This window comes from Acinonyx jubatus, chromosome X, assembly GCF_027475565.1.
Source record: "Acinonyx jubatus isolate Ajub_Pintada_27869175 chromosome X, VMU_Ajub_asm_v1.0, whole genome shotgun sequence".
Classification (NCBI taxonomy): Eukaryota; Metazoa; Chordata; class Mammalia; order Carnivora; family Felidae; genus Acinonyx; species Acinonyx jubatus.
Genome location: NC_069389.1, coordinates 49,601,016 through 49,620,201, shown reverse-complemented (window position 1 = coordinate 49,620,201; position 19,186 = coordinate 49,601,016). Strand labels below are relative to the sequence as shown.

General features: G+C 36.7%; 1 protein-coding gene across 11 annotated transcripts in view; it reads left to right on the top strand.

The window, feature by feature from the left end:
* The window catches only part of ARHGEF9 (Cdc42 guanine nucleotide exchange factor 9), a 193,883-nt gene that overhangs the window by 115,982 nt on the left and 58,715 nt on the right, over nucleotides 1-19,186 (top strand). For all 11 annotated transcript variants that reach the window (XM_027053218.2, XM_027053213.2, XM_027053217.2 and 8 more), the window contains one exon: nucleotides 2,232-2,411. In XM_027053218.2, coding sequence (XP_026909019.1) covers nucleotides 2,232-2,411 — 180 coding nt within the window. The remainder of the gene's footprint in view (nucleotides 1-2,231; nucleotides 2,412-19,186) is intronic.

The following is a 19,186-nucleotide window of genomic DNA, read 5'->3' as shown; positions in this document are numbered from 1 at the left end:
GATTGCCAATATGCAATCAATTGCATTACTAGGTATTTATCCAAAGGATACAAAAATGCTGATTCGAAGGGGCACATACACCCCAATGTTTATAGCAGTGCTATTGACAATATCCAAATTATGGAAAGAACCCAAATGTCCATCAACTGATAAATAGATAAAGAAGATGTGGTATATATACACTTTTAAGAAAAACAAGTTGACAAAACACTCTAGGGTTTCACCATCCTATGGGCAGTTACATTTCTCTTCCTATATAACTAATAGTCCCTTGCTACAACATATATGATAGAAAATTATGTCCTTGATAATGGCAATAAATTGCATATTTAGGGAATTAGGAAGCTGTACTGATGTATCTATCAGTTCTTTCTTTCCCAGAACCCACTTTTTTCCCTTTTCATTTCTGTTATATTCCATACTGACGCTGAGATCTAGCATCCCTGATGCACTTTGGGGATGTGATAGTTATTTGTTATCTTCCTGAGACCTTTCAAACAGGATCAATGAACAAAACTATTAAGTATTTTCTGAACTTTCTTCTCGGGGGTTGAATGAGCTGTCCAGCATGGCTTCTTATGTCTCCCAATGTGGTTACTCACCAATACCTACTACTTATCCAGAAATGACATGCTGAAGTGACATTGTTACCATTTTTTTTCCAGCTGTGCTCAGAAGCCTACCTTAGGGAGAAAACTGGGAGGAAATCACTGCCCCTTTGCCTAATGTTGGAATGGAACTGCTTTCCCTTCTCCACTATAGCTAAGACACTTCCAGAGGTGATAGGGTGAGAGAGAGGAGGTGAGATGGGGGAGAGAAAGGAGGGAGACAAAAACAAGCAAATGCTGGGAGTTACATATTAGGCAGGGAGTTTATTTCTCTATCTCTTAGTCAAGGAATGATTTCTAGAGAGGCAGAATTTTGGGAGCTATTTCAATAAAGGGATTAGCACTAAAAGGGTATTCTGGAAATAGAAGGCATCTTCTTCCTGGCCAGGAATTGGATATGAATGAATGCAGGACAACTTGAGCATGTCAATCAAAGAGAGCAACAGCCATTAGTTAAATAAATGTCAACACAGGCACAGACTATTAACCTACAAATTGTTGAATGACAGTATTTAATGGCTAAATTGGAAGGTGAGAAGTGATCACAGAAGTGAGATTTTGTTAGAGGTTGTAAAAGACATTGAAGCCAGGGATGAGGATCTTCATGGAATATGCCTAGATGAATGGTTTTATTGGAAGCTGTGTTAAGGGGAGACAAAGTGGAGCTGTAGACAGTTGTTAGTGACTACAACATTCCTCATTAGGAGCTCAACACTTAAGATGTTACAAAAATCACATCTAGCATTTAGATGAAAGCAAATCACCATAATTTAGTCTCACCAAGAACATTTAATGCTCATGATTTCTGATGAGGGTAGTGGCCATAAAAATTTTACATCAGTTGGTTCAGAATGGAAGATGGTGGCTGCTTGTTTTTCCTTTTTCTTCCTTTCATTTTACCCTGACTTACAATGTGCCCTGAGGCTGGTTGTGTTACATTAGTGCTCTCTTATCAGAATCTTTTTCATTGATTCTACCCTATCATCAATGACTAGCTATATTAATTCATCTATTTATTCATGAATGTGTGTTGAATGCTAATTCTGTTAAAAACACCATGCCTGGGCATTTGTGGACTTGTTGGCCAAGTTCATCCCGATGATCTTTCCTGGTCAGCAATCTTAGATGGCTAAGAAATTCTCTTCAAGGAATGGTTTGGTTTTGTTAATTCTTATTCCCTGTTGGGAAGTTTCCTGACTTGGCCTCTGTTTCCAAAGTGTCAATGTTATTAATGCATTTTGGATTGGTCCTATAAAAATAAGACTTTTGAGATGTGAATGGATCTAGCTAAATCTATAACTACTAAAATAGTAAAAAATGTTTGTGATTAATCAGGTTCTGAGAAAAGGCCTTATGACTTTTGGGGTTAGAATGGTGGGAAAAGCTCTATACTCTGGATTCTGCACTCTGAAGAACTTTCCTTGTGATCCAACTTCCCTAATTACTCACTGGTACAGTAGCTTCATTCTCTCAACCTCCATTTATTTCCTCATATGAAAAATGTAAATGATTATTCCTTTTCTATTTCATAGAACAGTAATGAATCTTCTCAGTGCATAATAAATGGTAAAGCCCTCGAGGAGTCAGGAACATCCTCATACTGGGCTTTTCCTTTGTGTGCAGGGCTACCTGAAGCAATGCCGGAAGAGAAGAGACATGTTCAGCGATGAGCAACTGAAGGTGATCTTTGGGAATATTGAAGATATCTACAGGTTTCAGATGGGCTTCGTGAGAGACCTGGAGAAACAGTACAACAATGATGACCCCCACCTGAGTGAGATAGGACCCTGCTTCCTGGAGCACGTAAGCATCTTCCCCCATGGGGATGGTTTTGAGAGAGGTTAGGAAGAAATGGAAGGAGTGTCTGAATTTTCTGGTCCTGCTCAGCTTCTTTGTCCTATGGCAAGGGATAGATACTTTTAACCCTGATGTAACCCCATTGCCAGGGTATGAGGACTTAGGAAGGGCACTGTGATTTGGCCTAGGACTCTTTCTTTACCATGCATTTCTCTCCTTCAAGACAGCTACAAGTAGGATTTTCTTCATCTTATTTTTTATGTACCTGTTGGGTTCAGTTTCTGTGGGACCCACTATTTTGAAAGAAACTCTGAATATATTCACTGCATGGAAAATCCAGGAATCTGAGAAATATAGTCAGCATGAAAGTAAACCCCTTCAAGGCATTTAGAGAGGTAAGGTACTCTAAAGTAGAGGAAGTGAGAAGTGTAGGAAAAGGGGCCATGTGACTTAGAGGAAGGAGAACTAGGAAATAGGAAAGCAAGGATTTGATTCCTGTGTCTGTAATGACAGTCTATGTAACTTTGGATAAGGCCCTTAACTTCTTTGGGCTTCTTCATCTGGAATATAAGAAGACTTCGTTGTATACTTCTATGGTTTTGTAACATCTTTTGGGTCTCATTTACAGGTGACTTAGTTGTTTTGACAATTCTTCTCTTTTTTTTATAAAGTATTGGTTTCTAAAGAGGTAATAACATGATTAAAAATTCAAATGACACGTAAAAGTGTGCAGTTAGAAGTAAATCATTTTGTAAATGCTCCTGCTTTGCTTATGGCAATGTTCATTGGGGGATTATCCTTGAGACCACTCTTATGGTCAGTGATTTTCTTTTTTTTTTTTTAATTTTTTTTCAACGTTTATTTATTTTTGGGACAGAGAGAGACAGAGCATGAACGGGGGAGGGGCAGAGAGAGAGGGAGACACAGAATCGGACACAAGCTCCAGGCTCTGAGCCATCAGCCCAGAGCCTGATGCGGGGCTCGAACTCACGGACCGCGAGATCGTGACCTGGCTGAAGTCGGACGCTTAACTGACTGCGCAACCCAGGCGCCCTTGGTCAGTGATTTTCTAGAAGGAATCACCATATACTCATACTCATGATTGTGATTTATATAGATAAAAGATCCAAAGAAAAATACTCATATACTCATACTCATACTCATGATTGTGATTTATATGGATAAAAGATCCAAAGAAAAATCAACAAAAGGAAAAAGCACATGGGGCAAAGTCTGGAGGGATCTAGGTACAAGCTTCCAAGAGACCTCTCCCAGTGGAATCACAGAGGATACACTCAATTCCCCTTGCAATGAGTTGTCACAATACATATGAATGTTTTCTACCAGAGAAACTCATTAGGGACTCAGTACCCAAGATTTTTATAGGGGACTGGTCATGTAGGCATGTTCTGTCTAGAATGTACCAAAGTTCCAGACTCCCAAAAGAGAAGCAGGTGTTCAGTATAAACCACATTGTTTACACAAACAGTTTAGGCACAGTGAGCTACTCTTGCCAGGGAATGGTGAGAACCCTCTTGAGATCCAAGTTCCAAGATACCAGTCAAGAGCCAAGCATCCAAGCAGGCCTTTCTAAGAATAGTAATCTCAGGTCTGATAAATTAACTTTTTCTGCACAGTATTTTAAATGGCCTAGCCATTTCAGGAAATACCTGGGCAGTATATATCAAAGTTAAACATGTGTATGACGTAGTGTTTCCATTCCTGAATATATATCCCAGGGAAATTCTTATAGAGGTTGGAGCATTTGCAAGGCTGTGGATTGAATGGCAGTATTGTACGTGGTGGAGTGCAAATGGAAGAAAATGAAATATTTACTATCAGGGGATTAATAAGAAATATATAGAGGATGCTTACTGTGGGGTATTGTGTTGCAAGAAGCAACAGACTAGATGTATTTACATTATAGCAACAAACAACAGACTTGATGTATGTATCTTATAGCAATGTGTATAGACATCATAAGCATAGTGTTGCTTGTGAAAGTAGAATATAGAATAGTGGTTCTCATTTGGAGCCTTCTCTGTGCATTATAGTGTGTTTAACAGGATTCCTGTTCTTTACCCACTGAATGCCAGTAGCACCCTACCACCACCGAGTTGTGACAACAAAAAATGTCTCCAGACGTTGTCAAATGTCCCGTGGGGAACAAAAAGTACCACTGATCTGTGGAAGTGATTACATGCTTTTACCCTTAAATCTATTAAAGTGGTTAATTTGGATTGACTAATTTTTGTATGTTAAATGAACATTGTATTGCTGGGATAAACTCTACCTACACATGGTATATTATCATTCTTTTACATGTTAGTTTGCCTTTTTTTAAAAAAAATTGGATTTACCTTTTTATTATTCAGTTCTGCAGTGTCATTTTAAAAAAGTTTATTAATTTTGAGAGAGACAGAGACAGTGCAAGTGAGGGAAGGGCAGAGAGAGAGGGAGACCTAGAATCCTAAGCAGACTCTGCACAGTTAGTGCAGAGCCCAACACAGGGCTCGAACTCATGAAATCATGAGATTGTGACCTGAGTCAAAACCAAGAGTCAGATGCTTAACCGACTGAGCCACCTAGGCACCCCTACAAGATCTTTTTTTTTTATCAGCTTTGTTTAGGTGTAATTTATATACACGAAGATTCACCCATTTTTAGCATATAATTTGGTGAATTTTAATAAATGTATATGGCTGTGTGATTACCATCATAATCAAGATATAAAACATTTCTGTAACTTCATCAAGTTCTCTTATTCTCCCTTTGTAGCCAATCTCTGCTCCCATACCTGGCCCTTGGTAAACACTGATCTGCTTTCTGTTACAATAATTTTACTATTTCTACAGTGTCATGTAAATGGAATAATACAGTAATAATATTTGTGCTTAACTTCTTTTACTTAACAAAATGACTTTGATATCATCCATGTTGTTGCATGTATCAGTAGTTGGTTCTTTTTTATTATTTAGTAATATTCCATTGTATGAATACACCACCCATTCACCAGTGCATTCCAGGATATCTGGGTTGTTTAGTAGATTGTTTCCATCTGTGGGATCACTCTTTTTCATGATAGGTGTGTTTTTCTTTTTCTTTTCTTTTCATTCTTTTTTAAAAAGCCATTCTAATAGGTGTGTAGTGGTATTTCATTGTGATTTTAATTTGTACTTTCCTAATGACTAATGATGTTAAACATTTTCGCATGTGATTATTTGCCATGTGTATATAATCTTTGGTGAAATATCTGTCCATGTCTTTTGCCCACTTCTAAATAGGTTGTTTGTTTTCTTATTGTTCAGTTTTGAGAGATTTTTAATTTATTATTTATAAGTTGTTAGATATGTGATTTGCAAAGATTGTCGCCCATTTTGTGGTGTATCCTTTCATTTTTTTGAGTGTCTTTGAAAAGCATAAACTTCTAATTTTGCTGAAATTCAGTTTATCACTTTTTTCTTTAATGGTTCATGTGGTTTGGATCTTATTTTAGAACACATTGCTTAACCCAGGGTCACAAAGATTTTCTCCTGTTTTCTTAAAGAAGTTGTGTAGTTTTGTTTATTATATCTAGGTATATGATCTTTTTTGAGGTAATTTTTATATATGGTGCAAAATAATGGTTGAGGTTAATTTGTTTCCATATAGATATCTAGTTGTTTCAGCACCACTTGAAACAACTTAATTTCTCTATTGAATTACTTGGACACATTGGTCAAAAGTCAATCACATACATGTGGGTCTACTTTTAGGTACATTATTGTGTTCCAGTAATCTATGCGAGTATTCATATACAAATACCATGCTATTATTTATTGTTGTTGCTGTTTTTAATTAAGATATAATTAACATATAACATACTAGTTTCCTATGTACAGCATAATTATTTGCTATTTGTATGTATTGCAAAATGATCACCAAAAAATGATCACAATAAATTTAGCTAATGTCTATCACCATACATAGGTTAAAAAAAAATTCTCACACTGTCTTGATTAAGGTAGCTTCATAGCAAGTCTTAAAAGCAGGTAGTGTTAGTACTCCATATTCATTCTTCTTCAAAACAACTTTGGCTATTTTAGGTGATTTGTATTTCTATATAAATGTATATCATCACAAGGAATAATTTTTTCTCTTCTCTTTATTATAAGTATATGAGATGATGGATATTAACCTATTTGTAATTATTTCACAACATATATAAATCAAAACATCATGCTATTCCCCTTAAACTTATTCAAGTACATATTTAAATAAACTTATGAACTTAAAGTTATAAAATACATACATCCATATTTTCTCCGTAAAACAGGGGGAAAATCAGCTTGCTAAGTTCTACCAACCAACAAAAACCTTGTCAGCATTTTCATTAGGATTAAATTAAATCTGTAGATCAGTTTTGGGAAAATTTGTAGGCTTTCACTCCATGAACAAATATCAATCTAAGTCTTCTATAATTTCTTCTAGCATTGTTTCTGTTTTTTATTGTCTAAATCTTTACCTTATTTTTAGAAATCAATTTCTAGGTGGTTTTTTTTTTGCTGCTACTGTAAAGAGTATTTTTATTTCAATGTCCTGTAGTTTGTTGCTATGAGATATAAATACAATTGATTTTTGTATAGTGACATTGAATCCTGACACATTAGTGAATTTAATAATTGGTTATAGTATTTTTTGTAGATTTCTTAGGATTTATAAACATACAGTCGCATCCTGTCATTTCCTTTTTTTCTTCCAAGATTTTATTTAAATTCAAGTTAGTTAACATATAGTATAGTATTGGTTTCAGGAGTAGAATTTAGTGATCATCATTTATATATAACACACACTGCTCATCACGAGTGCCCTCCTTAATGCCTATCACCATTTATCCAGTCTCCCCACCCACCTCCACTCCAGCAACCCTCAATTTGTACTTTATAGTTAAGGATCTCTTATGGTTTGCCTCCTTCTCTGCTTTTATCTTTTTTAAAATGTTTGCTTATTTATTTTGAGAGAGAGAGCAAGTGAGAAGGGGAGGAACAGAGAGGGAAAGAGAATACCAAGCAGGCCCTGTACTTCTAGCACAGAGCCCCATGCGGGGCTCAATCTCAAAAACCATGAGATCATGACCTGAGCCAAAATCAAGAGTCATATTCTTAACTGACTGAGCTGCCCAGGTGCCCCTCTCTGCTTTTATCTTATTTTATTTTCCTTCCCCTCACTTACATGCATCTGTTTGCTTTCTTAAATTTCACATATAAGTGAAATCATATGATAGTTGTCTTTCACTGACTTATTTTGCTTAGCATAATATACTCTAGTGCACCTAGCATAATACACCTCATTGCAAATGACAAGATTTCATTATTTTTAAAAAAAATTCTTTAATGTTTATTTATTTTTGAGAGAGAGAGAGAGAGAGAGAGAGAGAGAGAGAGAGAGAGAGAGAGAGATACAGAGTGCAAGCAGAGGAGGGGCAGAAAGAGAGGGAGATACAGAATCTGAAGCAGGCTCCAGTCTCTGAGCTGTCAGCACAGAGCCCAACATGGGGCTTGAACTCACAGCCATGAGTTCATGATCTGAGCCAAAGTTGGACACTTAACTGAGCCACCCAGGCTCAAGATTTTCTTTCTGATAGCTGAATAATATCCCATTGTGTGTGTGTGTGTGTGTGTGTGTATGCACACACATGTATACACACCATGTCTTCTTTATCCATTCATCATGTCCTTTCTGAACAAAGGTAGTTTATTTCTTCATTTTATTTTTTTGTTTTTTTTTTTGAGTATAGTTGACACACAATGCTATTTTAGTTTTATTTCCTCATTTTCTTTTTTCTTTAATTTTTTTATCATTTATTTATTATTGAGAGACAGAGCATGAGTATGGGAGGGGCAGAGTGAGGGGGAGACACAGAATCCGAAGCAGGCTCCAAACTCTGAGCTGTCAGCAGAGACCAACGCAGGGCTCAAACTCACAAACCATGAGATCATGACCTAAGCCGAAGTCGGGCGCTTAACCAACTGAGCCACCTATGCACCCCATATTTCCTCATTTTCAATCTACTTGCCTTCTCTTTTCTTTTATTATTGCACAGGTGAAATGGTAAAACAAGACATCTTTTGTTCTGTACTTTATCTTAGGCACAAGTATTCAGTAATTCAACATTGAGAATGATATTAGCTTTAGGTTTTCATGGTTGACCTTATGATATTGGGGATATTTCTTTCTATTCCTAATTTTCTGGTAGCTTTTATCATATATGTGTTTTTCTAAATGATTATTATATATCTACCTAAGTGAACATATGATTTTTCATTTATTCCTTTAATGTAGTGTAGTGTATTGGGTTGGGATCAACCACTCTTAATCATGGTATATCATACTTTCAATATACTGATTTGCTTGTTTTTGTTTTTTTTTTTAAACTACATTGCTTGCCCTGAACAGGTGAGAGACAAACAAATATTGGATAATGAAAACAGAGAACTCAGTGACTCCATGAAATGAACTGATATTTGTATTATAGAGCTCTCAGAAGAAGAGAGTGAAAGGGGGAAGAAAATATATTTGAAGAAATAATAGCTGAAAAATTCCTGAATCTAGGGAAGGAAAGAGAGATCCAGATTCAGGAGGCACTGAGATTCTTTCAACAAATTTAACCTAAGGAGATCCACACCAAGACACACAGTAATTAAAACGGTAAAAAGTAGTTATAAAGAAAGGATTTTAAATGCTGCAAGAGAAAAGAAGACAGCTACATGCAAAGGAAAACTCATAAGGCTGTCAGAAGAGTTTTTCAGAAATCCTCCAGACCAGATGGACATGGTCAAAATATTGAAAATGCTGAAAGAAAACAATTATCAGTCAAGAATATTTTATCCAGCAAGGCTATCATTCATAACTGAAGGAGGGATAAAGTTTCTCAAACAAAAGTTAAAAGAATTCATGTTCATTAAACCAGCCCTACAAGAAATATTAAGGAGGATTTTGTGAGTGGAAACCACAAACCAAAACTAAGAGTATAAAAAACAGGAAGCACAAAAGAAAAAAAAAGTATATATATCTGTAGAAATCAACTAAGAGAAGCACATAATAAAAGGTAATAAAATATAATACAAAATATCTGAAATGGTAAGGGGAGAGTAGGAAATAATGAGTCCAAAATTAAGCAACCCTCTGCTTAATATAGATTTCTATATGCAGATGTTATATATAAGCTAAATGGCAACTACAAATCAAAAATTGGTAATAGATATGCAAATAATAGAGTAAGGAATCCAAGTATATCACTAAAGAAAACTAGAAAATTGTGAAAGAGAGAAAGAGAAGAAAGGATGAGAGAGAAGCTACAAAAACAACCATAAAACAAGTAGCAAAATGGCAATAAATGCATATCTATGAATAATTACTTTGAATGTAAAAGGACTAAATGCTCCAATCTAAAGATGGGGTCACAGAAGTGATAAAAGAAAAAAGATGCATCTATATGCTGCCTACAAGAGACTCATTTCAGACCTGAAGATCTGCAGATTGAAAGTGAGGGTATGAAGAAACATTTATCAGGCAAATGGATTTAAAAAAAAAAACCCAGAGTAGCAATACCTATATTGGACAAAATAGATTTCAAAAAAATCTATAAATGAGACAAAGAAAGATAATATATAATCCTAATGGGGACAACCTACCAAGAAGATATAAGAATTGCAAATACATATGCACCCAACATGGAGCACTCAAATACATAATGAACTTAATAATGAACATAAAGGAACTAATTGATACTAATGCAATAATAGTAGGGTACTTTAATATCCCATTTAAATATTCTGGAACTCTTCATTCAACCAGAAAATCAATAAGAAAAGAGTGGCTTTGAATGACACGCAGGACCAGATTAATTTAACAGATATATTTAGAAAATTCCATCCTAAAAGCAGCAGAATACACATATTTATCAAGTACACAGAGGACATTGTCCAAATAGATTACATACTAGGTTACAAATCAGGCCTTAAGAAATACAAAAAGATTGAGATTATATCATACATGTTTTCTGACCAAAAAGATATGAAACTTGAACTCAACCAAAAGAAAAAAATTGGAGAGACCACAAATACATGAAGGTTAAAGAACACCATACTAAAGAATGAATGGGTCAGTCAGGAAATTTAAGAAGAAATACAAAAATACATGGAAACAAATGAAAGCACTATGGCCCAAAACCTTGGGATGCAGGAAAAGTGGTCATCAGAGGGGAGTGTATAGCAATGCAGGCCTACTTCAAGAAGCAAGAATAATTTCAAATACACAACCTAGCCTTATACCTAAAGCATCTAGAAAAATAACAAAGCCTAAAGCAAGCAGAAAGGAAATAATACAGATTAAGGCATAAAAAATGACAAACAAACAAACAAAAAACCAGAACAGATCAATGAAACCAGGTGCTGGTTCTTTGAAAAAAATAATAAAAGTTATAAACCCATCACCAGACTTATCAAAAAGAAAAGAGAAAGGAGCCAAATAGATAAAATTACAAATAAGAGAAGAGATCACAACCAACACCACAGAAATATAGACAATTATAATTTTATGAAAAATTATATACTAACAAATGGGCAACCTGTAAGAAATAGATAAATTCCTAGAAATGTAAACTGCCAAAACTGAAACAAGAAGAAATAGAAAACTTGACCAGATAACCAGCAAAGAAAAGGAATCAGTAATAAAAATTTTTCCAAAAAGCAAAAGTACAGGGCCAGATGGCTTCACAGGAGAATTCTACCCTACCATGTTGGATCCCCCTACACTACCAAAGTTGTAAAGAAGAGTTAGTACCTATTCTGAAACTGTTCAAAAGAGTAGAAATGGAAGGAAAACTTAAAAACTCATTCTGCAAGGCCAGCATTACCTTGATTCCCAAAGCAAAACCCCACTAATAGAACTACAGGCCAATATCCCTGATGAACATGGATGCAAAAATTTTCAACGAGATACTAACAAATTGAATCCAACAGTACATTTAAAGAATCATTTACCATAATCAACTGGGATTTATTCCTGGCTTGCAAGTGTGGTTCAATATTTGAAAACCAATCAATATGAATGAAAGATGAGATAAGAACCACATGACCCTCTCAATAGATGCAGATAAAACATTTGGCAAAGTACAGCATCCATCCTTGATAAAAACCCTCAACTAAGTAGGGATAGAGGGAAGATACCTCAACATCATAAAGGCCATATGCAAAAGACCCACAGCTAATATGATCCTCATTGTGGAAAAACTGAGAACTTTTCCTCTACAATTGGGAACAAGACTGCAATGTCCACTTTGACCACTGTTATTTATAGTACTGGACATTCTAGCCTCAGTAATCAGATAACAAAAGCAAATGAAAGGCATCCAAATGGCAAGACAGAAACCAAATTTTCACTGTTTTCAGACAACATGATACTCTATGTAGAAAATCCAAAGGACTCCACAAAAATTTTGTGAGAACTGATATATGAATTTAGCAAAGTCACAGGATACAAAATCAATGTACATAAATCTGTTGCATTTATATACACAAATAACAAAGCAGCAGAAAGAGAAATCAAGGAATCAACCCCATTTACAATTTCACCAAAACCTTAAGATACCTAGGAATAAACCTAACCAAAGAGGTCAGAGATATTTACTCCAAAAACTGTGAAACACTGATGGAAAAAAGTGGTGGTGAGACAAAGAAATGGAAAACCATCCCATGCTCATGAATGAACAAATATTGTAAAAATGTCTATAGTACACAAAGCAATCTACAATTTTTATGGAATCCCTACCAAAGTGCCAACAGCATTCTTCACGGAGCTAGAACAAACGATCCAAAATTTTGCATGGAACCACAAGAGACCCCGAACAGCAATGCAATTCTGAAAAAACAAAAGCAAAGCCATAGGCATCACAATTTTGAACTTCAAGGTACGTTACAAAGCTGTAGTCATCAAAACAGTATTGTACTGGCAAAAAAAAAAAAAAAAAAAAAAAAAAAAAAAAAAAAAACAGACACATAGATCAATGGAGAATAGAAAAGCCAGAAGTGGACCCACAGCTGTATGGTCAATTAATCCTCAACAAAGGGAAAAATATCCAATGGAGAAAAGTTTCTTCAGCAAATGGTGTTTGGACAACTGGACAGCAGTTTGAAAAAGAATGAAACTGGGCCACCTTCTTACACCATACACAAATATAAATTCAAAATGGATGAAAGACCTAAATGTGAGACAGGAAAACATCAAAATCCTAGAGGACAACACAAGCAGCAACCTCTTTCACTGTGGCTGCAGCAACTTCTTACTAGATATGTCTCTGGAGGAAAGACAAACAAAAGCAAAAAGAAAGTATTGAGAACTCATCAATATAAAAATCTTCTGCACAGCAAAGGAAACAGTCAACAAAACTAAAAGGCAACTGAAAGAATAGGAGAAGATACTTGCAAATGACATATCAGATGACATTTTGATACTAATATATATTTTAGTATCCAAAATCTATAAAGAACTTATCAAATTCAACACCCCAAAAACAAATAATCTAGTGACGAAATGGGCAAAATGTATGAGCACTTTTTCCAAAGAAGACATCCAGATGGCTAACAGACACATGATAAGATGCTCAGCATCACTCATCATCAGGGAAATACAAATCAAAACCACAGTGAGATACCACCTCACACCTGTCAGAATGGCTAAAATTAACAACTCAGGAAACAACTGATGTTGGAGAGGATGCAAAAAAACTGGAAACATTTTGCACTGTTTGTGGGAATGCAAACTGGTGCGGCCACTTCTGGGAAACAGTGTGGGGGTTAAAAAAAATTAAAAATAGAGCTACCCTATAATTCAGCAATTGCCTTACTAGGTATTTATCCAAAGGAAACAAAAATGATGATTCAAAGGGGTACATGCACCCCAATGTTTATAGCAAAACTACCAACAATAACCAAATTATGTAAAGAGTCCAAGTGTCCATCAACTGGTGAATGGGAAAGATGTGGTATACACACAGAGAGAGAGAGAGAGAGAGAGAGAGAGAGAGAGAGGAATATTACTCAGCAATCAAAAATAATGAAATCTTTCCATTTGCAATGACATGGATGGAACTAGAATGTATTATGCTAAGCAAAATAAGTCAGTTAGATAAAGACAAATATCGTATGATTTCACTCATATGAGGAATTTAAGAAACACAACAGGTGAGCATAGGGAAAGGAAAGGACAAATAAGATAAATACAGAGAGGGAGGCAAACAATGCATTAAGAGACTCCTAAATACAGAGAAAAACCTAAGGGTTCCTGGAGGGGTGTTGCATGGGGGGTAGAGTTGGGCTAAATTGGTGATGGGCATTAAAGAGGGCACTCATTGGGATGAGCACTGGGTGTTATATACAAGTGATGAATCACTAAATTTCACCCCTGAAATATAAATATATAAATATATATATATACACACACACACAAATATATAAATAAATATAAATATATATACATATATACATATTTATACATATATATTTATATACATAACAAACCATGCATAAAAGCACAGGAGGAGTATAACAAATATTATTGGTTGCTTGCTTAAACAAAAGCTTCATAAAAGCTAAAGTGAGTAGACAGAGGTACTTAGATATTGGCAATCAAATGTTGGGGGCTAATAAATTGAGACTGTTAGAAATGTCAAAGAAAAAATCCTAGAGGAGAACATAGGCAATAAGTAACCTCTTTGACATGAGCCATAACTTCATACTAGATATGTCTCCTGAGGCAAGGGAAACAATAGCAAGGGAAACTGTTGTTACATAATTAAGATTAACATCTTCTGCACAGGAAAGGAAATAATCAACAAAACTAAAAGACAAGCTAAACACAACTAAAAGGAATGGGAGAAGATATTTGCATATGACATATCTGATAAAGGGTTAGTATCCAAAATATAAAAGATTTATTAAACTCAACACCTGAAAAACAAATTATCCGTTAAAAAATGAGCAAAAGACATGAATAGACATTTTTCCAAAGAAGTCATACATATGGTGAATAGACACATGAAAAAATGTTCAACATCACTTATTATCAGGGAAATCCAAATCAAAGGTACAATGAGATATCACCTCACACATATCAGAATGACTATAATAATCACAGGAAATAACACATGTTGGCAAGGATGCAGAGAAAGAACCCTCTTACACTGTTGGTAAGAATGCAGATGGTGCAGTTTTCCAGGGAAACAGTATGGAGATTCCTCAAAATGTTAAGAATAAATTACCTCATCCAGAAATTGTACTACAAGGTATTTATGCAAAGGATAAAATATTACTAATTCAAAGGGATACATGCAACCCAAAGTTTATAGCTGCATTAGCAACAATAGCCAAATAATAGAAACAGTTCAAATGCCCATCAACTGATGAATGGATAAATAAAAATGATACACACACATGCACACACACACACACACACACACACATGCACACACAATGGAGTATTACACAGCCGTATAGAAGAATAAAACCGACTAGACTGAAGGAAGATGGCAGTGTAGGAGGACGCTGGGCTCACCATATCCTGCTGACCACTTAGATTCCACCCACATCTGCCTAAATAACCCAGAAAACCGCCAGAAGACTAGCAGAATGGACTCTCTGGAGCCAATCGTAAACGCAAGGCCCACAGACTAGGGTAAGAAGGGCGGAGAGGCGGTGCACGCTACACGGACTGGCGGAGGGAGCCAGGGTGGTGGAGGGGCAGCCAGCCCACCCCGCAAGGCAGAGCTCCCTAGTCTGGCTTGCAAAAGCTGAGGGGCCCGACTTCGTGAGTTCTGACACCCAGCAGGACTTAACATCTGGAATAAGTCAACAGCTCTGCTCTGAGAACAGGAGGGTTAGAGGACAACAGAAGGGAGAGTTGTTGACCCCTGGAGGACAGAGCTCAGCTTGGCGGGGAACAAAGGCACTCACCAGCGCCATCTCCCTCACCCATTTCACAGCCAAATTCCCAAAGGGAACTAGATCCTGTCATGGAACTTTCTTGCACCACACAAACACCCAACACTGTGCTTCTGTGGATCCATGCCTCACAGGTTTGCCTCACTCCCAGTGCCATAGGGCCCCTCCAGAAGCAGACTACTGAAGGCAAAGCAAGCTGAGTCTGCCCCTCCCGCCCCTGTGCACCTTGTGGATCCACCCCAGCTAGTATGCCAGATCCCATTGAAGCAGCACCACAAGCCTGGCAGTGTGCAGGTAGCCCAGACAGGGGCCACACCACTCCACAGTGAGTCCTGCCCCTGGGAGAGGAGGAGATAAGGTACACACCAGTCTGACTGTGGCCCCAGCAGTAGGCTGGTGGTAGACATCAGGTCTGACTGCGGCCCCACCCACCAACGCAAGATACTCCAGACAGCACAAGGGAGGAGCCCTACAGTTCCACGCCACTCCAGGGACTATCCAAAATGACGAAATGGAAAAATTCTCCTCAAAAGAAACTCCAGGAAGTAGCGACAGCTAACGAAGTGATCAAAAACGATTTAAGCAATGTAACAGAAAAGGAACTTAAAATAATAGTCATAAAATTAATCGCTGGGCTTGAAAAAAGTATAGCGAACACCAGAGAATCTATTACTACAGAGATCAAGGAACTCAGAAACAGTCAGGAGGACCTAAAAAATGCTATAAATGAGCTGCAAAATAAAATGGAGGCGACCACAGCTCAGATTGAAGAGGCAGAGGAGAGAATAGGTGAATTACAAGATAAAATTATGGAAAAAGAGGAAGCTGAGAAAAAGAGAGAGAAAAAAATCCAGGAGTATGACGGAAGAATTAGAGAACTAAGTGATATAAGGAAACGCAATAATGTACGCATAATTGGGATTCCAGAGGAGGAAGAGAGAGGGAAAGGTGCTAAAGGTATATTGAAGAAATCATAGCTGAGAACTTCCCTGATCTGGGGAAGGAAAAAGGCATTGAAATCCAAAAGACACAGAGAACTCCCTTCAGACGTAAGGTGAGTTGATCTTCTGCACAACGTACCATAGTGAAACTGGCAAAGGACAAGGATAAAGAGAAAATTTGAAAGCAGCTAGGGATAAACATTCTCTATATATAAAGGGAGACCGATAAGGCTCATGACGGATCTATCTACTGAAACTTGGCAGGCCAGAAAATCCGGCAGGAAATCTTCAATGTGATGAACAGAAAAACATATGCAGCCAAGAATCCTTTATCCAGCAAGTCTGTCATTTAGAATAGAAGGGGAGATAAAGGTCTTCCCAAACAAACAAAAACTGAAGGAATTCATCACCACTAAATTAGCCCTACAAGAGATCCTAAGGGGAATCCTGTGAGACAAAGTAAAAACATATGCAGCCAAGAATCCTTTATCCAGCAAGTCTGTCATTTAGAATAGAAGGGGAGATAAAGGTCTTCCCAAACAAACAAAAACTGAAGGAATTCATCACCACTAAATTAGCCCTACAAGAGATCCTAAGGGGAATCCTGTGAGACAAAGTAACAGAGACATCACTACAAACGTGAAACCTACAGACATCACAATGACTCTAAACCCGTATCTTTCTACAATAACACTGAATGTAAATGGACTAAATGCTCCAATCAAAACACATGGGGTATCAGAATGGATTAAAAAAAACACAAGACCCATCTATTTGCTGTCTACAAGAGACTCATTTTAGACCTGAGGACACCTTCAAATTGAAAGTGAGGGGATGGAGAACTATCATGCTACTGGAAGTCAAAAGAAAGCTGGAGTAGCCATACTTGTATCAGACAAACTAGACTTTCAATTAAAGGCTGTAACAAGAGATGAAGAAGGGCATTATATCACAATTACAGGGTCTATCCATCAAGAAGAGCTAACAATTATAAATGTCTATGTGCCAAATATGGGAGCCCCCAAATATATAAAACAATTAATCACAAACATAAGCAACGTTATTAATAAGAATGTGGTAATTGCAGGGGACTTTAACACCCCACTTAAAGAAATGGATAGATCATCTAGACACATGGTCAATAAAGAAACAAGGGCCCTGAATGATACATTGGATCAGAAGGACTTGACAGATATATTTAGAACTCTGCATCCCAAAGCAACAGAATATACTTTCTGCTCGAGTGCACATGGAACATTCTCCAAGATAGATCACATACTGGGTCACAAAACAGCCCTTCATAAGTATACAAGAATTGAGATTATACCATGCATACTTTCAGACCACAATGCTATGAAGCTTGAAATCAACCATAGGAAAAAGTGTGGAAAATCTCCAAAAGCCTGGAGATTAAAGAAATCTCTACTAAAGAATGAATGGGTCAACCAAGCAATTAGAGAAGAAATTAAGAAATATATGGAAACAAACAAAAATGAAAATACAAAAATCCAAACGCTTTGGGATGCAGCGAAGGCAGTCCTGAGAGGAAAATATATTGCAATCCAGGCCTATCTCAAGAAACAAGAAAAATCCCAAATACAAAATCTAACAGCACACCTAATGGAAATAGAAGCAGAAGAGCAAAGACATGCCAAACCCAGTAGAAGAAGAGAAATAATAAAGATCAGAGCAGAAATAAACAATATAGAATCTAAAAAACTGTAGAGCAGATCAATGAAACCAAGAGTTGGTTTTTTGAAAAAATAAAATTGATAAACCTCTACCCAGGCTTCTCAAAAAGAAAAGGGAGATGACCCAAATAGATAAAATCATGAATGAAAATGGAATTATTACAACCATTCCCTCAGAAATACAAGCAATTATCAGGGAATACTATGAAAAACTATATGCCAACAAACTGGACAACCTGGAAGAAATGGACAAATTCCTAAACACCCACACACTTCCAAAACTCAAACAGGAGGAAATAGAAAGCTTGAACAGACCCATAACCAGCAAAGAAATTGAACCAGTTATCAAAAATCTCCAAACAAATAAGAGTCCAGGACCAGATGGCTTCCCAAGGGAGTTCTACCAGACATGTAAAGCAGAGATAATACCAATCATTCTCAAGCTATTCCAAAAAATAGAAAGGGAAGGAAAACTTCCAGACTCATTCTATGAAGCCAGTATTATTTTGATTCCTAAACCAGACAGAGACCCAGTAAAAAAAGAGAACTACAGGCCAATATCCCTAATGAATAAGGATGCAAAAATTCTCAATAAGATATCTTCTCAATAAGAAATCGAATTCAACAGCATATAAAAAGAATTATTCACCATTATCAAGCGGGATTCATTCCTGGGCTGCAGGGCTGGATCAACATTTGCAAATCAATCAATGTGATACATCACATTAATAAAAGAAAAGATAAGAACCATATGATCCTGTCAATCAATGCAGAAAAAGCATTTGACAAAATTCAGCATCCTTTCTTAATAAAAACCCTCAAGAAAGTCAGGATTGAAGGAACACACTTAAACATCATAAAAGCTACTTATGAAAAGCCCACAGCTAACATCATCCTCAATGGGGAAAAACTGAGAGCTTTCCCCTGACATCAGGAACACGACAGGGATGCCCACTCTCACCGCTGTTGTTTAACATAGTGCTGGAAGTTCTAGCATCAGCAGTCAGACAACAAAAGGAAATCAAAGGCATCAAAATTGGCAAAGATGAAGTCAAACTTTCGCTTATTCCAGATGACATGACATTATACATGGAAAATCCGATAGACTCCACCAAAAGTCTTCTAGAACTGATACATGAATTCACCAAAGTTGCAGGATACAAAATCAATGT